This window comes from Chiloscyllium plagiosum, chromosome 3, assembly GCF_004010195.1.
Source record: "Chiloscyllium plagiosum isolate BGI_BamShark_2017 chromosome 3, ASM401019v2, whole genome shotgun sequence".
NCBI lineage: Eukaryota > Metazoa > Chordata > Chondrichthyes > Orectolobiformes > Hemiscylliidae > Chiloscyllium > Chiloscyllium plagiosum.
In genome coordinates this window covers 73,219,996-73,245,420 of record NC_057712.1, presented here as the reverse complement: position 1 = coordinate 73,245,420, position 25,425 = coordinate 73,219,996, and the positions used below count along the sequence as shown (strand labels likewise).

Here is a 25,425-nt window from a genome sequence, read left to right as displayed (position 1 = left end):
TATTTTAATAGCACTTCACTTTAAGTTAATTAAATAATCAATAATGTTGCATACAATTAAGACAACCTTCCAACAATTCTGTATAATATTTCATCTTTTAATCCATGAATACAGAGAATATTTGGATCAAACATTGATCAGTTGCCTTTGGAATAAATCTTCTATTTGTATTACTGATATTTAATTTTTTGTCCAAATGAGTGTACAAATTGTTTGTACTTAAATTCATTGATCATTTTTGTGTTGCCAGACAGACATTGGGATCTAGATTCTTAAAATGTCTTTTATCACAGTTTATAAATTTGAAAGATGAACATGAGCAGCTTACCCTGCCTTTGCCACGCTTATAGTTTGCTGCTCCATTGCCTCATGAATGCTGCTTTTATCATGTTCTTTAATACTGTTAAATTCATCAATGCAGCACAGACCTCCATCTGCTAGTACCAGTGCTCCTGCTTCCAGGTTCCACTCTCCAGAGTCCTTCACTGCTGTCACAGTCAAACCTGCAGGAAACATTGGGTGCAAAAAAAACTACATATTAATCTCATAACTTGTGAAAACTAACTGTAGTACATTTCCAATCACTGTTCTAAAAATGTATTAATTCTCCGGGTATGGATAGTATTACTAAGGCTAGTTCTTTTGCCAAGCCTGTCACTCCTTAGAAGATAGAACAAACTTTCTTGTTAAGTGATTGCAGTCCATGTGATACTCCATAGTATGAAATGGAATTTTTGATCCAGTAACACGAATTTATAACTGGAAATATTCCCAGGATGGAGAGGCTATAGATTTTTAACATACAGATAGGAGTGATTTTCCTTGGTGAATTTACTTCTAATTATAGTAACACTGGGACATCAAGGTTTCACAGCTAATTAAAAGCTAACAAACTCTGCAACCAACTATTTCGCTGAATTATATGGAATACACCTCTATATTTTATTTTCTGGCATAGTCTAATGTAATATTGTAGGGTATAATGCTAACATCAGTCAGTGATAGAATCTTTTAAAATAAACCAAAGGAAAGGTAAAGGAAATGCTCATAATAGAAACATTCCAGTTAACAAGTGTGCGATGCAGATAAATAAAAGTAACTGAACAAAGAGGAATTTACGTTATTAGTTTTCACCCTGGAATAGCAACAGGTTTCCAAATGCTGGAAATCGTACAAGATCGGCAAATAGACTTCTCCCGACTTTTCCACAGTACTGAAACAATTAGAATGAAACGACTCACAATACGTTGTTATCTACAAACATGCACTGTCATTTCTGCAATCATAACACCAACTTACATGTCTCTGAAGTTCTGATCATAACAAATGAAAAATACAGTAATGAGTTCAAATAGCTGGAAATTAAAAGAAGCACCCAAGCCATGCAATTCACTGGAACACAAAATTGGATACAGATGGGCCATAAAAAGGTTGCTCTGCAAGTCATTTCTTCAAACCAAATGTTATATAACCAAAACCGTAGGATGAAAGAAATCAACTCTGCAGAAGCTATGATTTATTTGAGTAATTTTTTCCATGCATTACTTAGGTATTTCACGTTAATACTGGATGGTCTCATGTCCTATGCATCTTTCCTTGTTGATAATTCATCGGGACTCTTTTCCCTAAAAAATGTCACAAATGATCAGCTTTTGAGAGCAATGAATTCACCATGCAGGTCAGGCTAAGTAATGCAGATTAAAAGAAAATCTCATGACATAATAGTATGTGTAGGTTATTTAAGGAACTTCAGAAAATCAAACTGAGTTTATGCCGTCCAACAAGATGCACAATCTTCGATTGGGTTGAAAGCTGATGGGTTGAAAGATAGTGTGAAGGTAATGTGCATAATTAGTTAGTCATTAATCAGAGAAAAACAGTCATGATGTTTTTTGTTAAAATAGGAATTTGAGATATCTTACTGTGAATATCATACAAGTCTATAAAAGATATCAATCATGCTCTGGGACAGATTCTTTCCTCTAAAAAGAGAACAATTTACTTCTATCAGTTTAGTAACTGAACTTGCCATTTCATAATTGGAATTATCTTTGATTTCTACACTGTGTTAATTGCATCATATTCCTTTACATTTTTGTCAATGAATCAATATGCTTTTAGAGGTACTATTGCAACATTTTCATGCTTCCTTTATTAATAAATTGATAAAGGACAGCATGAATTTACTTTGACAATCAATAACATACTCTCTTGTCATAAGATGGATTCAAATGTGGATTGGGAGAGGCAGCCAGATGTATTCCGGTAGCTAAGCTATCTGTCTGAGTTTTCTCTCTTCACTACTGTAATCAGTGTACTAGATTCAGGCACTTTCCCAAATTTGATCTTTAGGAGGCTATTTTAGCTTAGCTAATATGATGTTTGCCCCCTTGGCTTTCTGGACTGCACCTTACTGTCATTAAACATTACATCAACTCAATTCGATTGGTTGAGGTTTGAAACATGGTCCTGTCCTTTGACCTCACAGTGAGTAATTCTGTTTTCCCTGTACCCCTCCTAGCCTGCACCGGAGATATCTGCTCTCGGGTATGTTTTTTTGGTTTTGGAAATGGTTTTTCAGGAAACCTGTTCCATGTTCTATGGAGCGCTACTGCCCTCAGATGGCTGTTCAGCTTCTGCTATTCTCCACTGTACCTCTCCCACTAAATGAAGCTTCACCTTCACTTTCTCCTGCCCAGTCTGAGAACTCTTTGTTGCTCTTTAAAATTACCATGAAGGCATCTGCTAACCAGATCTCTAGCTTTATCCTGCTGTCTTTTATCACCTCCAATCTTTTTAATTCCTTCAGGCTCTTTCCTGACCCTTTCTGAGACTGCTAGCTGGACTTCAGCACTGTTCAGTTCAAATGACCTTTCTTAACTAGACAACCTTTCAGGTTTTCATGCCCCTGTTGCATTTGTGAATCTCTCCTCCACTTCCTAGTGGCTTTTTCTGGCCTTTGCAGTCTCTCTGGACTGACCTTGTCTTTTTAAGGGATATGTTTTGCTACTAACCAATAAAAGACAATGCCCCAATTAAAAAAATATGGATTATGTATGCTTTATTAACTGGTCTTTCAACATATCCTTCTACCTTTAATGACTTATGCACCTCTGCACGTGCATCTACCTCTGCCACCTAGCTGCCCAGTCCTTCAACTTGTCTATGTTTTTCCTAGGTTCTACATCTCACATGCTTCCAAGATTTGTATTATCTACTAATTGTGCCCACACTGAAACCGAGTTAATCAGTATAAATCTGGAAAAAAAAAGTGTCCCAACACTGACCCCGGGGGACTCCGTTATACATCTTCCCCAACCAGAGAAACATCCATTTTCCATCTCTCTACTTACTGTCACTCACAATTTTGTATCCATATTGCCAACTGTCCCTTTTATTCCATGAGCTTTAATTTTGCACACAAGAGTGCTATGCATCACTGTTTCAAATACTTTCTCAAGATTCATTGATAAACATCAACCTCATCAACCGTCAGTCAGTTGGGCGACAGTGTGAGGTTTGTATGTTTTCCCTGTATCTGCATTGGTTTCTGCTGGGCGTTCTGGTTTCCTCCCAATGATACACAGGTTAGGTGGAGTAGCCATGCTATATTTCCCTGTAGTGTATATGGATGTGCATGCTAGGTGGAGGAGCCATCATAAATGTGGGGTTACAAGGATAGGATGGATTTGGGTAGAATGCTATTTGGAGAGTTGGTGCAATCTTGATGGGCTGAATGCCCTCTTTTGGCACTGTAAGGATTCTATGATAATTCTATGATAGTTAAACATCTTTTTTTCCTGATGAAATCCATGTTGGCTCACTTTAATTAATTGCATTTGTCCATGTGATGATTTATCTTGTCCTGACTCACTGAGGTTTGAGAAACTGCTAAAAAACAAAGTTAAACTGACTGGCCTCTCATTGCTTGGCTTATGTCCTACAATCATTCTTGAACAAGGTCTTAACTTTGGCAATTTTCAAATACTCTGGCACCAGCCATGTCAAAGGAAATCTGAAAGGTAATTATCAGTGCCTCTAATTTCCGTTCTCACTTTTTTTTCACCATCCTTGGAAGCATTTAATTATCTCTCAATTCCCCGTCAACTTTAAGTACAGGCAGTTTATCTGATACCTCCTCTTTATCATTTATAACCCTTTTAAACAACTCTTCGTTCACCATGGCCTGAAGACAACCTTCTTCCTTTGTTAAGATCGATCCAAAAATATATTTTATGTTTTTTTTTTTAATAGTTCTGCATTGCCGTCTGCTTCTATGTGAACATCCCCTCTACTCCTCCTTCTGTTAAATGTTTACTATTTATATGCATAAACACTGCTTTGGAATCCTCTTTTGTTAGCTTGTCATCTCTTTTCATAATCACTTTTTGCTTAGGAGGTGATACGGTGGCTCAGTGGTTAGCTCTGCTACCTCATGGCACCAGGGACCCAGGTTCGATTCCACTGTTGGGTGAAAGTCTATGTAAGAGTTTGCACATTCTACCCTTGTCTCTGCGAGTTTCCTCTGGGTGCTCTAGTGTCCTCCCACAGTCCAAAGATATGCAGGTTAGGTGGATGACTATGGTAAATTGCTCATAGTGTCCCGGGATGTGCAGGCTAGGTGGAGTAGCCGTGGGAAACGCAGGTTACAGGGACAGGATCGAGGGAGGGTCTGGATGGGATGTTCTTCAGAGGGTCGGTGTGGACTCAATAGGCTGAATGGCCTGCTTCCATACTGTAACAATTCTATGACGCTCTTACTCCAAATTCCAGCCTTTTCCACATTACCTTTGATTCCCTTAGTATTTAAAAATCTGTCTTTCTCTCTCAGCCTTGAATTTACTTAATCACCAAATGTCAACTACTGCCCTCTGTAGTAAAGAATTCCATAGAGTCATGACACTCAGAAGAAACTCCTCCTCATTTCTGTCTTAAATATGCAACCCCTTATTCTGAGATTATGCCCTTTGGCCACAGATATTCCCACAAGGGACAATGACCTCTCCACATCTCTGTCAAGTTCCCTAAAAATCGTACATATTTCAATAAGGTCACTACTCATTCTTCTAAATTCTGGTGAGTATTGGTCAAATCTACTCAGCCTCTCCTCATAAGACAGACCCACTACAGCAGCCGAATGAACCTTCTCTGGACTGTCTCCAGCGCGAGTCTCTTTCATTGTCCTCCTTTCCTTAGATACGGGACCCAAAAATGTTCATAGCATTCCAGCTCTGTATTGTATCACGTTAGCAAAACCTCTCTACATTTGGACTCCATGCCCTTTGAAATAAAGTTCAATATTCCATTTGTATTCCCTATCCCCTGCTGAACTTGGATGCTAGCTTTCCTTCTATACTTAGCTTGTATCTCAGTGGAATTTTCTATCTATCACATTTTCTTCTTTATTTATGTATTTATCTTTTTTGTCATTCCAGAAACTCTGGATTTGTTTGCCTTACCTTTCCCATTCAACAGAATATACCTAGACTGTTCCCAAATGATTTCTTCTTCAAAAGGTAGCCATTATGCAACTACTGTTTCTCATGCCACAAGTTTATTCATCTCGCATTGATGTTGTCTTCCCCCAGTTAATTATTTTTACTCTAAATTGTTCATTATTCTTTTCCATAGTCACTCTAAACCTCATGATTGAACGATCATGGTCCCCAAAATATTCTCTCATTGACACTTGATCTAATTGGCCAGCTTCATTCCAAGAACCTGGTCTACCTGTTGTTGCTTTTTTGTTGGATTGAAAACAGGTTCTCTGAAACATACTCTAGGAACTCTTATCCCTCTCTGCCCTTTACACAACGACTTTCCCAAAGTCACCCAATATACTACTTCATAATTTTTCACTTCTCTGAAACTTCCTTGCAAAATTGCACCTCTACATTCTTTGTAATAGTTGATGGCCTACAGATCACAATGCAATAGACTGCAAGGTAAGTATGCACTCCTTAGCTTTGATCAAATCAATTCTGTATTTGAATATTCTGGGATACCCTCTTTGTCCAGCGCTGTAATACTTTCCCGAATCAAGACTTCTCCCTCCCCCTTCTCTTTTTCAAATGCTTTGTATCCAGAAATAATTAACACCCAGTTCTGTCCTTTCTTGTCTCTCTTCTATTATAGCCGCAATATAATATCTCAAATTAGCCATTCATGCTTGAAATTCACCATCTTATTTGCCACACTCTATGTATTCACATACAGGGATAGCAACCTGATTTAAACCTAATTGCTTTTCCCTTATTCTGACCCTACCTATGAACCGTAACTATTTTCTCTTCTACTGCTGTCTATCTTTCCCAGTATTTTGTGCACCTTCAATTCCAATGTGACATTACCTCTTCATTCCCATACTTCTGCTGTGTTAGCTTAAACTTTCCACAATTACATCAGCAAAACAACCTACAAGGAACTCAGTCCTGGCTGTGTTCAATAGCAATCATTTGGTCTGTACAGGTCTCATCTTCCTCAAAGGAGAAAGTGAGGACTGCAGATGCTGGAGATCAGAGCTGAAAATGTGTTGCTGGAAAAGCGCAGTAGGTCAGGCAGCATCCAAGGAACAGGATTCCTTGTAGAGGGAGGAAGAGAGCTTCTTCAAGGAAGGCATCATTGTAAGAGGATTCGCAGTAGGTTAAAATCGAGGAGAAAATGAGGACTGCAGATGCTGGAGATCAGAGCTGAAAATGATTCCTTGTAGAGGGAGGAAGAGAGCTTCTTCAAGGAAGGGCTGAAGAAGGGCTTATGCCCGAAACGTCGATTCTCCTGTTCCTTGGATGCTGCCTGACCTGCTGCGCTTTTCCAGCAACACATTTTCAGCTCATCTTCCTCAAAGCCTATTTCAATGTTCCAGGATTCTAAGGTCTCCCCCCCCCCCGCCACCCCAACTTCATAATCAATTTGTCTTTTTCTCCTATTTCTATACTGACTTGAAGTGGTACTAAGAATAATCCAGAGATTATTACTTTTGAGATTCTGCTTGCTAATTTCTACATATCTCCCCTAATTCTGACTGGAGGACTAGATCCTTGTTTGTAGATCCAATGATCTATGCTATTGGTTGCAATATGAACTGTGACTTCAGATTGTTCACTCGTCTCCCAAAAGCATAATGCAGCCATTCAGGGACCCTTGACCCTGGCACCAGAGAGGCAATCCATGACCTCGGATTCATGTCTGTTATCACAGAACCTCTCTCTGTTCCTCTAACTATCAATTCACTCATCGCTATGTCTCTTCCAGTCTATCATATAACCCCCTACACAGCGCCAGAGTCACAATATTATGGATTTGGCTCTGGCTGCACTAGACAAGCCATCGCTCTCAACAATATTCAGAATGGAAAACCACTTGGGAGAATGGGATGCACTTGAGAAACTACCAGCCTGTTCATTTTTGTCTACCTGGTGGTCATCCATTCCTCTCTCCTTGTGCTTTTTCAAGATTGCTCCAACCCTGCCATTCCCTTATTGCTTAGTTAGCCTTGCTCCTGCTTACACAGAAAAACACCTCGCAATACTAATAATCCCGATAACTATTAGTAAACCTTACTAGTACTGATATACCTGATTAATAATGAATAATTAATAAAATTTTACTGGTTGCAATAAACCTTACTTAAAGCACTTCTTTCCCCTATGTACCAATCCTCACATGAACCAAAGTCCCACCTATATTTAGTTTGTATCTCACTCAGTTTCCTGACTGCATCCTTTACTTCAATCCACTAGCAAAGTATGGAATCTTCGTACACAAGGAAAATTATCTCACAAAACATTTTTGTAGATGGCCTCAACTTTACGTGCTGGTTAAAAGTGAATTGATTATGCTTTTCAAATTCTAGGTACGTCTGGTCAGGCCATCTCATGCGGGTACAGAATTTTTGAAAGAACAACTCTGGCATCGATTGGCACATAGTTTAAGTAGTCCCTTTTGTTCTTCATACGTGACTGTATTGTCCTCAGCCAAGACGGAGTAAACTTCGTGAACTTTCCCTGCCAGCTTGCTCTGCAACATCAGTATACATTGCTAGACGGGGCGCTTTAACTACCGTACTAACCATTTGGATCAGATAAAAAAGGCATCCATCGCCTCTTCATCAAAGCTAGAGATTTAATGACCAAGCTTACACATGTCAGCTCGGTGTTAGGGGTGGTTTGCGACACCTTCACTGGACAGATTGGGAAGACCTCTCTTGATTCAAGCTGTTTCAATTTCAACTCCATTTCTACTTCGTCTCTCCATTCTTGTTCATGCCTCTTTCTTTCATTTTATTATTCTTGTCTTTTTGTTCTTCCCATTTCTTTGAATTCCAATTTCCACTCTTCTGGTTTTAATTTATCTGTTGCTATATCTTCAGTTTTCACCTCTTGATATTTTACCAACTGCTTTGCAATTTCTGATTTCCTGGCTTTTGGGCAGAATTCTACTTCTAAGTGACAACTGAGCTGTTAATTCTCACCAGTCGCATTTCACTTAATGATCCAATTTCCCAAGCAGTACATCTATTGCAGGTTGCATGAGGAAATAGGGCTTTTGCAAAACAAAAAGTTATTTTGTTCATGACTATGGACTGAATTTTAAGATTTGTGAACTGCAGTTCAACTTATTAGATGGAAACTGAGGGTTTCGTCACACCTGACCAGGTGGACTAGTTTCATTATCTTTTGACAAAAATGTTAATTTCAATTCAGGTGATTTTGTTTATTCCCTGTTGGTTTTGTGAAGCTTGGCTAACCTGTATGGTCAGTCAATTGCTGTGGCCACTTTAAGTCAGTGATGTTTCCTTTTTAAAGTTATTTCAGTCCACAAAGGTTCCAGATATTGAAATCAGTTGATGGTATTCAAAAAAAACAACTTCATTTTTTAAAATAATCACCACCATGACACTGATCACTGACATTAAAAAAAGTCTTTGTTTGCGTAATTCTTTCTATATGTACTTTTCGCAACTAATCCCGGTGCCTCTCTTTACTAAAATATGATATTATACAAGTAAATAACCTTTATATAATTACTAAAAGCCTCATTTTCTCTACACTACATAGTAAGTCACAATCGTCAGGCAAAAATACAATTACTTAAATGAAAATTTCAAGTAAAATACTGTGAAGACAATCAAGATTATTGGATGCACTATATTGCATCTTAAATTGAAAATCCATTGTGTTACAAGATCTTATTGTGCAATATTTAAATATTAGAAAGTATTTATTTTTTTTTACTTGCCTGCACTTGTAGATCCAATTCCTGCAGTTAGTACTGACCGAGGCACAATTTTTGCCGCATATTTAAGAAATTGAGATTTCCCTGTACCAGGGTCTCCTACCAGTAGAAGATGGGGTTCTCCTTCAAAACAAAGAATGCATATTAATGAATACATACTCCTTTACTAATTAATTAAATACATTCAAACTGCCCTGGTAAAATAAGCATGCATCATTCGTTGGCTGGTAAAACAGTTCAGTAAAGCACAGTATTCCTAAGGTGACGTTGGAATCAAAATATTCCAAAGTGAACAAAATTGGAACATATCTTTAGAAATCAGGTGTTAATAAACCTGTGATTTTCCAAGGAGCAGTGTGAGCACTCCTTTCCAAAATGCCTGATTCACTAGATATTTATGATTAATCTTTAAGGGACAATCAAAGAATGAAAATCACAAGAAGTTGCATTAATATACTTTGTACCCCTCTAGGCAGTTCAGAGTATTATTCAGAACTGCACATTTACAAACTGTGTGTTTATATTTCAGATCAATTCATCATATATATTACACATGGCACATTATGTCATTCTGGGCCTTTAAACTCTTGGACTTGCCAGGGATCTGTGCCTACCTCTGCTTTGCTGCCTGCTCTCCTGTCATTGTATCCCCTTCTTGCTTTTGGACTCCCTGATCTGTCCCCTGCATAGTGCTGATCATCGCCAGCACTCAAGAATAAAGGAGTACAAGGTAAATGAATCCCATCGTATCCTAACCTCCCTGTTCTTTAAAGGCAGCCTCTGGTGGGTCCTCCCTTTAGGGACTCTAACATATTAGACAACTCCAACGAGTAATCTCTCCATCCCCAAGCCATGTGCAGCCCCTTTAAATTTTGGAACCAACACTTTTCAGCTCATCACTTCCTACCTTAGACTCTGCCCCTCAACCTTCTCTTGCTGGCAGCAAGCTTGGGAAGGACAGGTAATCAGGCAGGATGGTTGCCCTTGCTACACTTCAGCTCTAGGTGAGAAAGCCTATGATTGCAGCCAATTGACACGTTTCATATGACTGAATGGCTTAACTTTGGAAGCTGTACAGCTATAGCAAAATGCACTAGAAAACAACACTTTTTTTTGCAAAAAAAGTCATCATTTTGTCATTGATTATTGGGCTGAATTTTAAGATTTGTGACCTGCAGCTCCACATATTAGATGGAAACTGAGGGTTTCTTCCTACTTGACTGAGTGGTTGAGTTTCATTATCTTTTGACAAAAATGTTAATTTCAATTCAGATGATTTTGTTTATTCCATGTTGGTTATGTGATGCTTGGCTAACCGGGTCAGTCAATTGCTATGGCCAATGATTGTCTGATTCATTCAGCTGCAGGTGGGCGGTCACTTCATGGTATTCTATTTGGGGATGGGATGGATGAATGACTGTCAGAGGTGCAGCCATTGAACTGAATGATGCCATTGCAGATAATCATGGGAGAATCATATGAAGCTTCAAAGCTCAATGGAAATAATTGGAGTTTACTCATATCCAGTAGAGAATGAACGTGTTCATGGTCTAGATTTTATTAAAGAGCTCCACAAAAGAAAATGATGTTTGCTTCTTTCGGTACTTTGCTTGAAAGAATACACACCTGGATTTGGTCTCAGTTGGTCACAGCAGAATTATATATTGGACATAGGAGAGAATTTTTCATTTTGGAAAGAGAGAGACTAAGTGGTGATCTCACAAACGTATCTTATGATGCCAGACTAATCCAGAATATTACTCCCAATCAAGCTGCAACAGCAATGACAATGGCATTGAAATCCCAAATGGTGACAGGCAAAATTATAACAAAGAGCAGAAATTACCCCTCCTGGAGGTGGTGAGAACAGGAAGAAATGGGGCATGTTGGCACTGGAGAGATACTCACCCACTTCTTGACACATTACGAAGTTCTGGGTGAGAAGGTTCATGGGTAACCTTCACGACTCATCACCAACTAAGGCCATATGGTCAACTAATGGCCAGTTGTGGGGCTTCAACTCATCATCTCCTCAGACACCTGCTTTCCCAGCAGAAACAAAAGGTTTGGAAGAAGGGTCACTGGACCCGAAATGTTAACTCTGATTTCCCTCCACTGGTGCTGCCAGATCTGCTGAGACTGTCCAGCAATTTCTGTTTTAGAATCGAAAGGTGCTGAGTTTCCAAACTTGGAAAACTAGGATGACTTACCTGCCTGGATTGGAAGAGGGGGGGGGGGGCATCCACAATTGTCCCAATCTGGGGCAAGTGGAGGCAGGTATAGGGTGAGCAGACGAGGGGGTGATCTCTGAAAATCTTCAACTGCCTTGCTGCAGAACCCCATGAAATCCCCTCTCATACAGCCCCAAGTGCAGTGTTTAAAATGATTTCTCTTCTTACAACTCCTAAGCAGTCGGTCTTTATTTCTTTTGAGCACAGAAGCTGTTGGCCTCCAATTGGCTGACAGTCTCTGACAACCAGAGACCCTAGTGTTGAAACCTGCAATAGGCTGAGAAAAGTGCCTCTGGGTTTCCAGTCAGCTTTTACTGAGCTGATTGATGTGTGATAGATTGAGTATTCTTAGTGAAAGGGGTGACCTTTCAGTGGCCAATTAAATGTTTGCCCCTACATTGTAAAGTAAAGGGAGAATCATGGCCTTAAATTAGGAAATTACTTTTAACGATGTGATCAATAGACAGAAGGAAAATCCATCTGGCCTCCCTCCTGTTGGAAGGATGTTGTGAAACTTGAAAGGGTTCAGAAAAGATTCACAAGGATGTTGCCAGGGTTGGAGGCTTTGAGCTATAGGGAGAGGCTGTAAGGGCTGGGCCTGTTTTCCTTGGAGTGTCGGAGGCTGAGGGGTGACCTTATAGAAGTTTATAAGATCATAAGGGGCATAGATAGGGCCCTGTTTTGGAGGAATCCAGAGCTAAAGGGCATCGGCTTAGGGTGAAAGGGGAAAAGTTTAAAAAAGGACCAAAGGGGCAAATTTTTCATGCAGAGGGTGTTGCGCGTATGGAATGAGCTGCCAGAAGAAGTGGTGGAGGCTGGTACAATTACAGCATTTAAAAGACATCTGGATAGGAAGGATTTTAAGAGTTATAGGCTAGGTGCTGGCAAATGGGACTAGATTAATTTAGGATATTTGGTTGGCATGAACGAGTTGGACTGAAGGGCCTGTTCCACTCTATAATTTAATGACTCTTAACAAAACTTTTTTAAAATTATTCATTTTGAGGCTTGTGGACATCGCTGGCTGGCCAGCATTTATTACCCATCCCCAGTTGCCTTTGACAAGATGCTGGTGAGCTGCCTTCTTGAACCGCAGCAAGCACACCTGCTGTGGATTGACCCACAATGCCATTAGGGAGGGAATTCCAGGATTTTGACCCAGCAACAGTGAAGGAATGCCGATATATTTCCAAATCAGGATGGTGAGTGCTTGGAGGGGAACCTGAAGGTGGTGGTATTCCCATATACCTGCTGCCTTCTAGATGTAAGTGGTTGGAGTTTGGAAGGTGCTGTCTAAGAATCTTTGGTGAATTTCTGCAGTGCATTTTGTAGATAGTACACACTGCTGCTACTGAGTGTCAGTGGTGGAGGGAGTGGATGCTTATGGATACAATGCCAATCAAGCGGGTTGCTTTGTCCTGGATGGTCTCAAGCTTCTTGAGTGTTGATGGAGCTGCACTCATCCAGGCAAGTGGGGAGTATTCCATTACATTCCTAACTTGTGCCTTGAAGATGGTCGATAGGTTTTTGGGAGTGAGGTGAGTTACTCGCCACAGCATCCCTAGCCTCTGGCATGCTCTTGTAGCTATTGCATTTAGGTGGTGAGTCCAGTTGAGTTTCTGATCAACGATAATTCCCAGAATGCTGATAGTGGGCAATTTAGTTATGGAAACACCATTGAATGTCAAGGGGTGGTGGTTAGATAACCTTCTATTGGTGATGGTCATAACCTGTCATTTGTAAATGTTACTGGTCACACATCAGCCCAAGCCTGGATATTGTCCAGATCTTGTTGCATTTGGACTCTGACTGCTTCAGTATCTGAGGAGTCACAAATGGTGCTGAATATTGTGCAAGCATCAGCGAACATCCCCACTTCTCACCTGATGGAGGGAAGGTCATCGATGAAGCAGCTGAAGATGGTTGAGCCTAAGACACTACCCTGAAGGACTCCTGCAGAGATATCCTGGAGCTGAGGTGACTGATCTCCAACAACCATGACCATCTTCCTATGTGCCAGGTATGACTCTAACCAGTGGAGAGTTTGCCCTGAACCTCATTGATTCCAGTTTTGCTATGGCTCCTCGATTCCACACTTGATCAAATGCAGCCTTGATACCAAGGGCTGTCACTGTCACCTCACCTCTGGAATTCAGCTCTTTCATGCATGTTTGAACCAAGGCTGTAATGAGATCAGGTGCTGAGTGGCCCTTTCAGAACCCAAACTGGGCATTACTGAGCAGGTGTTGCTTGAAAGCACTGTTGGTGACACCTTCCATCACTTTACTGACGATCGACAGAAGTCTGATGGGGTAGTAATTGACCAGGTTGGATTTGTCCTGCATTTTATGTGCCGGACACACTTGAGCAATTTTCCACATTATCGGGTAGATGCCAGTGTTGTTACACAGTTTCCTCATTTCCCCTTCCCCCACATTATCTCAATCCCAAGCCTCCAACTTGGCACCGCCCTCCTGACCTGTCCATCACTCCCCCCCCTGACATATTGCCTTCTCCCTCACCTTCATCCACCTATCGTTTTCTCAGCTACCTTCCCCCTCACCCCACTTCCCTCCCATTTATCACTCAGCCCCCTGGCCCATAAGCCCTTCATCAGGAAAGAGGCTTTTGTCTGAAACGTCGATTCTCCTGCTCCTCTAATCCTGACTGACCTGCTGTGCTTTCCAAGCAACACACTCTCGACTTGTAACCATATTGGAAGAACTTGGCTAGGGGAGCAGCAGGTTCTGGAGCACAAGTCTTCAGTACTATTGCCAAAATGTTGTCAGGGCCTGTAACCATTGCAGTAAACAGTGCCTCCAACCATTTCTTGATATCATATGGAGTGAATCGAATTGGCTGAAGACTGGTATCTATAATACTGGGGACCACTGGAGAAGGATCAGCCACTTGACACTTCTGGCTGAAGTTTGCTGTGAAAGCTTTAGCCTTATCTTTTGCACAGATGCACTGGGCTCTTGCATTATTGAGGATAGGGATATTTGTGGAGCCTTCACTTTCAGGGAGTTGTTTAATCATCCACCACCATTCATGACTGGATGCGGCAGAACAGCACAGCTTACATCTGATCCATTGGTTGTGGAATCACTTAGCTCTGTCTATGACTTGCTGCTTATTGCGATGTTCTGAACAGAATGTGCAGTCAGAATTTCCTTCTGATCGTGTGAATTTTGTGGAAACGCTATCTTGAAACTTTACAGATTAAAAAAAAAATCAACTAAATTTTTTTTAAAAAGTCAAAATGTGGGAAAAATTAAAACTGCAGACTAATTAAAAGGAACTAAATTAATTAATATTTCATGTCTATTTCCGTAATACTAACCTCTAACCTTTGTGCCTGCTCGATCAGTTCTTTGCACTCCACCTGCCAACACCATGGCGACAGCTAGTTTAACCACGAACATTCCAAATACCTGTGGGCAAAGGCTGGCCAGAATTTCATTTCTTCCTTGAAAATAAAAAGAAAAGCAGCACATGCCATTATTTAGCACCATATGCACACAAGTTCTCCGACAGAAAATTTCTCTCATTGCCAGCCTTAGATGCAACTACAGCTCAGTTCGACTCCCCAAATAATGGCTGGACCTTGGTTTCAACTAACTCTTTCACCATGGACCATCTATTTTATTCTCTCAGCTTTTCACGAAAACCTGCTACATTCCTTATAGTTTTCAGGCGTCATGGTGCTATTATTAATAAGTCTATTACAGTAAGACAATTAAAACAGCTTAATTTTAAAATTTATATTCCATTTGAAATGCCAATACTACCAGTTACAGTGATGTGCAGGTGGTGATGCGAGAAATCTGAATATAATTTGTTCAATTTTAAAGATACAAGACTTCATCTCATAAAATCTTCTTTATTTATGCATTTTATTTACATACATTTAGACTCAGTACCTGCTGTCAATAGACAAAGATACTGAGTTCTGTATTCAATGATAGAGATGAGTGAAGTTAGGAAATATTGATTCACGGCATGATAACTCCTTACACACACAGCTACATATTGTGAGCTTTGTTCCAAAGTGAGGAAGTCAGACAGTTCTGAGGAAGGGTCAGTTGACCTAAAATGTTTCCTTTCAAAACTATTTCTCTGATTGCTAAACAGGGTCTTGTGACATAGTCATTGTGCCTGATAAGACATCTAGATCAGTCCCAGATTGTGTTGGAAGATATTCCAATTGGTTATTTAGAAGTAATTTTTTGAATTTCCTGAAGTACTGAAAATATTCTCACAAAAGAAAAACATCACTGGTTAACAGGAAGCAAAGCATTTCCCACTAACACAGACCCGCAAAAGAAAAAGAACATGTGCTTGTGTGAAATCCTGTAACCCCTGCTGGGACCGCCTGCTTACCTCACAAAGTGAAGACACTCCCACCTCTCATTGGTGCATCTCCCAAGTAGACAAACATCACAAGCACAGACTGGCAACTGATTCAAGTAGTGATGTCTCACATTTCAAGTTTCTATGGAGAATTCAACCATTTCAGGATGGGTCAGGGAAGATGCAGACACTGGTCATTCATTCATTCAAGAAAGAGTTTTTGATTAAAATGGAAAGATGGTGTGGTGTTGGAAAAATTCAGAAAGGTGAGTGCAAAATGTTTTGATACCTTATAACTGTCAGTTTGATGCTATCCTGTAGTTTTGTTTTGTGTTTTTAATCCAGTGATTCAGGGATTAGATTAGATTACTTTACAGTGTGGAAACAGGCCCTTTGGCCCAACAAGTCCACACCAACCCGCCGAAGCGCACCCACCCAGACCCATTCCCCTACATTTACCCCTGCACCTAACACTACAGGCAATTTAGCATGGCCAATTCACCTAATCTGCACATTTTTGGAGTGTGGGAGGAAACCGTAGCACCCGGAGGAAACCCACGCAAATACAGGGAGAATGTGCAAACTCCACACAGTCAGTCGCCTGAGGCGGGCATTGAACCTGGGTCTCTGGCGCTGTGAGGCAGCAGTGCTAACCACTGTGCCACCGTGCCGCCCACCAACAACTTAGTTTTGTAGGATCTGTCCTACAAAACTAAGTTGGCAATTGGCTAGCACTATATAAATGTTCACATGCATTGCAGTACCCAATGGCCAGCATGGGACGTACGAGAAGCCAAAGCTGGAGGAACACAGAGATTTAAGAATTGTAGGGGTGGAGGAATTTTCCAAAGTAGGTAAGTTGAGCGGCGACCTTATAGAGGTTTATAAAATGAGAGGTATGGATAAGTTGAATGGGAGGTGTCTTTTCTCTAGGGTGGGGCATTTCAAGACAAGGGTGCAAAATTTAAAGGTGAGAGGAGAAAGATTTTAAAAAGACATGAAGGGCAGTTTTTTTTAAAAATGGCTTGTTTACTTTTCTGTCTCAGAAAATAATCAGCCAAATGCTAACAAGTAAGGCTTCTGATTTTTGTTTCTTTTAACTTAGGTGATGATATTACAGTTTAGTGGTTAGTGGTGGTTAGTGTATGAAATGAATTTCCAGAGTAAATGATAGATACAGGTACAGTTACAACATTTAAAAGATATTTAGATAAATACATGAATAAGAAATGTTTGGAAGGATATGGGGCAAGCTCAGGCAGATGGGACTAGTTTAGTTTGGGATTATGGTTGGCATGGACTGGTTGAACCAAAAGGTCTGTTTCCATGCTGTATAACTCAATGACTCTAAGAGGTTTGACCTGAATCAGTTCTAATCCTTACAAGTGAGTGTCAACTACTTTAGCCAGCCCATCGCTTCAATGATTAACTGAGACAATTTCTTTATGTAATAAAGTGATATCTTTTCTTAAAACTCCTGACAAAATTTCTTCTTAATATCATCTTCTTTAGAAACTATGTTAACTGCCTACATTTTATTTATATAAAACTAAGTCAACTGTTGTGCAACTTTAAATAATTTAGTTAAAGCTTGTTTCATTGTCCATATAATAGAACTGTACCACTGTGCTTGGAAGACTTTAAGTAGATACTAATGCAAGTTAATAATTCCATATACAAGAAACTCACTGTACCTGCTAGGGGGTCATCTTTATAGTTCTTCCAAAAGTTTTCAAATTCTTTTTGGACATCTTCATCAATAATAACTCCAGTTGGCTGTTCATTGTTCACCTCGAGATTATTAGCTTTCAGGACAAGTTCTAAGTCACAACGGGAGTCCTGGCTGAGAGGTTTCCATCTCTGCATAACCACACCATAAACTGTAATATCATCACCTAAGTTAAAAGAAACAAAAATCAGAAGCCTTACTTGTTAGCATTTGGCTGATTATTTTCTGAGACAGAAAAGTAAACAAGCCATTTTAAAATCTGCAGTTAATAGTCCTTAAGTGGAAATAGGCCATTTACTCATCATATAGTATTTTCCTATAGTAATCTAGCGAGTACAGAAATAAGTGGTTTGTCCAGATGAATGAGGGATGATGCAGAAGACCGAGCTTTAGATTCCTGAGATAGTGGGACCATTTTGAGGGTGAGCTTGCCCTATCTGAATTTCTCTGTCTCTGTATCTAGCTCATACTAGTATCCTTTAGGGAAGGAAACTGCCTTCTTTACCTGGTTTGAGCTATATGTGACTCCAGAACTACAGCAACATAGTTGACTCTGGACCTCTGGGCAATTAAGGATGGGATAACTGACCTGGCCAGCAATGTCCTGAGCCCGAGAATAAAAACAAAAAGAATCCAAAACTAACACATTGACCTCATTGTCCACAGACTCTGAAATATGTGATAAATACATGTTAAATTTTAGAATGAAGAAAAGCTGTCTGTATAGTGCAGGAGCTAATATAACCAATAGTATTTTTGCACATTACGTTCACAAGTTAGCAAAACTATTTGCATACTTATTAACTATGTATACATTTCATGCTTTTTATTCCAATATTCAGGGCCTTACATCTGTTCACATCAAAGTCAGTCTTCCAGGGCATAACCCATCCTTTCAGTTGACTCAAATCACTATGAATGCTTGCAATGCATTAGGCTTGTAAATGAGCCATCCAGCTTGGCATTATCTATCGGTTTTACATTACAAAGATGCTCCTTCTCTATTATTTATGAATAGATTCAACTGAAGAGACAGACAGTATCTTGTGGAGTTCAAAAGTCATTGCCCTTCTCCGATAGCGCTTTTCTCAAATCTCCTGTAATTTTCTGCTTGCTTTTTAACCGAACTGCCCAGTCTGTCATGCATTTCAAAAGGTATTAGCATCTTGAAATTCTCGCATGCATAACCTTCTGAAGTGATTTCAAACGTTTGAATATCAACTGCACAATGTTTGAAGAAATGTATTTGCTCCTTCATACAAGTTGATTATTCCTTATTCTCTCCACTAATTTGGATGAACAATTACATTATTCTAACAAGCTTTACATCAACTGTCCAGTCCCATTAATTAGACAAACTTATTCAAAATATAATAAGACAGTAAATTAGAAAAGTCAAAACTTGAAAATATAATACATGAAATCGATCCTACTATAAAGTTAATCAACTGTGCACATTTACAGAAGGAGTACATAAGCAAGGGAAACCATGAAATATGGATTTCTAATATTTTGTTCTCTTCATTTATAGAAATTTCATTGGTATATGTTTTTCTCTCCTTGTCTGTTTAGGGCTTATGAACTTTTACAAGAAGAGAAGGCCACTCAGCCCTTCAAGCCTCCTCTGCCATTCAAGAAGATCATGCCTGATCTCAGTTTAACCTTGTCTCTACATTTCTGCATCTCCTGATAATTTCACATCCTCTTGGTAATCAAGAATCTATCTAACTCCACATTAAAATGTTTTAAATATTCAACATCCCAGCCTTTTGAGGAAGGGAATTCCAGAAACGAACAACCACCAGAGGAAAAAAATGTTTCCTTACATCTGTTTTAAGTGAGCACACCGACAGAAGTAGTACTGGAAGAGATATCATCCACCATAACAGACCAAGACACAAATAGCAAGTGGGACAGAACCAGTGCTTCATCGGAGGCTCACTGACGATGTTACCTAGCATGGTGACAAAACATCTGAGAACAGATCTACCAGCTCAGCCAGCAAATGTACAACCTGGGCACATCCTTATTTTTAAACTGTGCCCCAAGTTCTAGAGGAAACTTCCTTTCAACATCTACCTGTTAAGTACCCTCAGGATCTTTTATGTTTCAAGTAAGTTATCTCTGACTCTTCTGAACTCCAGAGGATACATGCCTGGCCTGTCTAGCCTTTTCTCATAAGACAATCAACTCATTCCTGGTATTAGTCTAGGAAACCTTCTCTGACCTGCTTCCAATGCAGTAACATCCTTCTGTAAGTACCTTAACCAGTACTGTACAGAGTAATCCAGATATGGTCTCACAAGTGCCCTGTATAACTGAAGAATAATCTCCCTACTCATGCATTCAATTCCCCTTGCAATAAATAGTAACATTCTATTAGCTTTCCTCATTAGTTGCTGTACCTAAATTCTAACCTTCTGTGATTCATGCACTAGCACACCCAGATCTCTCCGCATCGCAAAGCACTTCAAACCTCACTATTTAGATAGTATGGTTCTTTTTAAAAATTCTTTCTGACAAAATGGACAATTTCCCACATTGTACCCCATTTGCCAGATCTTTGCTTACTTGCTTAACTTATCTATATCCCACCGTAGGTTACTTATGTCCTCTTCAAAATTCACTTTCTTACACGGCTTTGTGTCATCAGTAAATTTAGCTACAATATATTCAGTCCCTTCATCCAAATGACTTATATTAGTTGTAAAGAGTTGAGACTCCAGCACTGATCCCTGTGACACATCACTCGTGACATCCTGCCAGCCTGAAAAAGATCTAATTATTCTGACTCTCTGTCTCCTGCTTGCAAAGTAATCTTCCATCCATGCCAATATGTTACCCACTACCAACCCCCCCCCCCCTCCATAAACCATGAGCTGCTGTTTTCTGCAATTACCTTTGATGTGGCATTTTATCAAATGTCTTATGGTCTTATGGCCTTCTAGAAATCTACATACAATACATCCACTGGACCTCCCTAATTTATAGTCCAAGTTTCTTCTTTAAAGAACTCCAATAAATAAGTTAATTTTGATTTCCCTTTGACAAAACCGTGTTTGCTGGTTTTCTGAAGCTTCACAGACCTCGCTGAAGAATGATGCAATTTCCAATTTGCAATCACTTTCTGTGGAGAACCATCTTTCCTTCATCAGTTTTTCAAGCAGGACAGGTGCACATTATGGGGAAAATGCATACACCATGTTCCAAAGGCAGACAGGAAATAAATGTTGACAAGTGTATTTAACCAGTCCATCACACAAGCTAACTTTCCATCCATTGGCTCCATCTACACTTCCTGTTGCCTCAGGAAAGAAAGCCAACATATTCAAAGACCCCTCCCACCCCGGTTATAATCACTTCTGTCGGGCAGAAGGTACAAAAGCATAAACGCGTGCACAAACAGATTCAAGAACTGCTTCTTTCTTGCTGTTATTAGACTTCTGAATGGACCTCTCAAATTTTAAAATTAATGTTGATCTCACTCTTCGTGCACATTCTCTGCAGCCACAACTGTATTTTTCGCTCCGTGCTATTACCCTAATGCACTCTGTATGGTATATTCTATCTGTACTTCACACAAAGCAACACTTTTCACTGTACCCAGGTACATGTGACAATAATAAATCAAATCAAATCAAATCAAAACCTTATGAGCTAAATTTTCCTGACTGAGAATATACAGGGGGTGAGGGAGTTTTAGATTAGATTACTTACAGTGTGGAGACAGGCCCTTCGGCCCAACAAGTCCACACCTACACGCCGAAGCGAACCCACCCAGACCCATTTCCCTACATTTACCCCTTCACCTAACACAATGGGCAATTTAACATGGCCAATTCACCTAACCTGCACATTTTTTTTTGACTGTGGGAGGAAACTGGAGCACCCAGAGGAAACCCACACAGACACGGGGAGAACGTGCAGACTCCACACAGACAGTCGCCTGAGGCGGGAATTGAACCCAGGTCTCTGGCGCTGTGAGGCAGCAGTGCTAACCACTGTGCCACCGTGCCGCCCATTACTTCAGGACACCTGCCACTGAGGACCATGGAGGGACTGGAGACTTGCAGTGGTTAAAATCCAATTAGGAACGGGTGATTTTATCACAACCCCACAGCAGCATCTGTCATGTGTAAAACTGCTAGCACACCAGAAGCTGCTGCTTTATATTCAGCTAGGTAGCCAACAGGGCCAGAGGGTCCACTCCGCTAAGGCAAGGCTATGGACAGGAAAGGCTGCAAAGCACAGCCCAATGATTCACTTGGAGGGATATCCCCAATGCTCCAAAAGACAAATCAGCTTCTCCCTCTGAGTGCTACAGCACTGAGTGCCTCTCTAGGCTGGGCTGCCAATTCTCCAGAGCTGAGCCCAGCCCTCTGGGCTGGCAGGATCAAAAACCCATCCACAATCCCTAACATGACCTGAGCATGGAAGCAGTGAAATAGCAGATGGCCAATGGGAAGACTGTAGATGTGGTCTTGCTGATCAAATGTGCACTCAGGATGCATCCAAGTGAACCCATGTCAGGATCCCAAAGCCTGGGGGGGAAAACACTTCTTGATGTATTATTTTGACATTTATACAATGTTCTATAAAAGTTATAATTAATTATGTCCCACTATAATTCTATGCAATAAGTCAGACTATAGAAATAATGATGACAATTATAAGTGAAATATTGAAAGGAATTTTATATTACAACAGAGTGCAAGATATTAAAGTGTTGCTACAATCACATATGTTCTCGGTCTTAATCACATTGTCATAGTGTTTCCTCCCACAGAGATAAAGTGCTGGAAAGAAAATGAATTCACATAATACTTTGCAAAGGACTTTATTCTTCAAATCCCAAAATAGTTGCAACATTTCTCCTAAATCTGTATAGGTGTTGCACGTATTGGAGTGCATGTTATGGGAAGTCAAAATTGTGGAAAGGGAAAAATATATATTAAGAAATATGTAGTGACAATAAAATCTTTAAAAACCAATAAACCCTTTCATTTAGTAATTGGCGATATTGTTATTTTAAATTAACTGGCTTTAAGCCAGCAGTTAAATGTTATTAGTCATATTTCATAATTGAAAATCATACACAAGTCCTAAGCTTGCTTACATGAAATAACTGGAATATAGACAAAGATTGAACCAGTATCTGTAATAGCACAGGGTCTTGAAATGCAGTAACTTAATGTTAACGTTTCAAGTTGTGAATCCAAAACATGGGGGAGACAGTCAATGTGTGACTGCGCATTTCTTGCCCTAAAAAAAAATTGTGGACAGCAATTGGAAATGGAAGCTAGGACGTAGGGGTGTTGGAGAGGTTACGACTGATCAACCCCAATGCTTGATGTGATCTCCCTGTAAATGGGTAAGCAATCCACCTGCATGAAACTAGCTTGCATCTGATAATAACGATCCAACAATAATTGTAGGATTCCAAATAATAGTTTTCAGGTTCACACATTTTGCCACTTCTCACCATTTGCTGAGTGACTTTACAAGATCACTGGTGTTACTGGAGTAAACACTTCAAGCAACTTTTCTTCTTTCTGGTGGACTCAGTAGCAAACTTACTTTTTCCATCTGTGTTCCCCCACCCTCCCACCAACTACATCCTTATCCCTCATTTCCTGCTGTCTCCAAAACAGTTTGCCCACTGTCCACCCTCAAACTATCACCCAGGACAAAATGAGCCAGTTCAGCATGAGAACCAGACAAATCTTTGACTCTCCAAATACAATAAGCCCATTGGTGGCATGTCAAAAAGGCCTGAACCTGAAAAGTGTTTAATCAGAGTCAAACAGGCCATTTCTCACAATTTCATAACTTTCACTATAATTAAAAATGATTCAAGAAAACTACACTTTGTTTGAGGGATTTTGTCAAATGAAAAAAATCTAAATGTTCAAATTAATACTGCCTTAAAAGTTTTGTATCTGTTATAACCAAAATTGATTTCTTGAAGAGGAGATAGTAGCTAGGCCCTAAATTTTCAGGGTATTTGACAGGCGGGAAGAAAGGGGTGGAGTAGCTTTGTTACTATGGGATAGAATACGCATAATAGTAAGACATAATCTTGGATTGTAACATGCACAATCCATCCACCCAAGTAGTGTCGGTACAAAATAACAAGGGGAACAGGATAATAACAAGGGAAATTATAGGTCAATTAGCCTGACCTCAGTTGTTGGTAAGATTTTGGAGTCCATTGTGAAAGATGAGATTTCTGAACACTTGGAAGTACGTGGCAAACTGGCAATGTTGTCTTTCATCTCAAGATGACTGGAATATAAAAGCAGAGACATATTTCTGAGGCTTTACAAGGCTCTGGTCAGACCACATGTAGAGTATTGTGAGGAATTGTGTGCCCCGTAGCTCAGGAAAGATGTATTGGCCCTGGAGCAGATTCACAGGAGGTTCACGAGAATGATCCCAGGAATAAGAGATTCAACATGTGAAAATTGTTTGAGGACTCTGGGACTATACTTGATAGAGTTTAGAAGGGTGAGGCAGGATCTGATCAAAACTTTCAGAATACTGAACACCCTGGATAGAGTTGGGAAGATATTTCCATTGGCAGGAGACACAAAGACCAGAGGGCACAGCCTTAGAGCAAAGGGACGATCTATTAGAATGGAGATAAGGAAAAACGTCTTTAGCCAGAGAGTGGCGAATCTATGGAAATCATTGCCACAGAAGGCTGTGAAGGACAGGTCATTGAATATATTTAAAACAGAGACAGATATGATCTTGATTGCCAAGGGGATTAAAGGTTACTGGAAGAAAACGGGAAAATGGAGTTAAAAAACTGATCAGCCATGATTGATTGGCAGAGCAGACTTGATGGGCTAAATGGCCTAATTTCTGCCCCTATGTCTTATAGTACACTGGTAGAGGTAGTCCATTGGAATGAGACAAACAGATTTTTTAATCAGTAACAGAATCAATGGTTATGGGTAAAGGCAGGAAAGTGGAGCTAAGGTTAATCAGAATAGCCATGATCTCATTGAATTCTGCAGCAGACTCAACATCTGTTCCTACATCTTATGTTCTTATGGTACAAGAAAACTGTTTGCATCCTCATCTGTGAGACAGAAAATTATGCATTCAAGCCTTACTCCTGGTTTTGGTACTTATCTAGGTTAATTTTCCAGTGCAATACTGAGGAAATGTCACTTTGTTTGAATTGCACCCCTTTGAACAAGACATTATCCAATCTGTTTGTTCAAGTAAAACATCCCAGAATGCCAGTTAAACATTATTAGGGAATTCTCCTTATGCCATCGCTGGAAATCTTCCATCTCCAGCATCAAAAATAATAAACACATTCTTTAAAATATAGTACATAAATCATCTACTATTCCAGCTCAATTCCACTTTGAGACAGATTTGCAACTTTAACACTGTACACTATTTAACATAATTTTTCTGTGTTTTTTTAAATGTAGTAGACTCAGTTTATAATGATAACTTTGGATACTATGTAAAAACAATAAATTTCAGACCATTTTAGGGTAGGTTTGTAAAATTAAGATGGCCATTTATTAAAAGAAATTCTATATATAATTAAACAATTCCTAAAAAAAACTGTACAATTCCCCCATTATAGTTGTTTAAAACAATATTATTGAGATAAAACCAAATCAAGGAAATTTTCATGCTGGAACAATGGAGACAAGTTTTTTTAGTCAAACAGTGTATACAGTTTGATACATTAGCTCGGAATTGTTGTATGCAACTTACTAAGTAAAACTTACCAGATTTACAGGTATCCACAAGGTCATCTTCAAGTACAACCAACAGAGATCGAGGTATGCTTCCCACAGACAGTCTCTGAACCTAATATAACGCCAGGAAAGGTATATAATGAGTAAA

General features: G+C 39.7%; 1 protein-coding gene across 4 annotated transcripts in view; it reads right to left on the bottom strand.

Annotated features, from left to right (window-relative positions):
- Positions 1–25,425, bottom strand: part of mcm9 (minichromosome maintenance 9 homologous recombination repair factor) — a 56,040-nt gene that overhangs the window by 16,140 nt on the left and 14,475 nt on the right. For all 4 annotated transcript variants that reach the window (XM_043684404.1, XM_043684399.1, XM_043684394.1 and 1 more), the window contains exons 4-8: positions 25,308–25,389; positions 17,513–17,713; positions 14,809–14,934; positions 9,238–9,357; positions 329–503 (exon numbers count right to left, since the gene is read on the bottom strand). In XM_043684404.1, the coding sequence (XP_043540339.1) occupies positions 329–503; positions 9,238–9,357; positions 14,809–14,934; positions 17,513–17,713; positions 25,308–25,389 (704 nt within the window). The remainder of the gene's footprint in view (positions 1–328; positions 504–9,237; positions 9,358–14,808; positions 14,935–17,512; positions 17,714–25,307; positions 25,390–25,425) is intronic.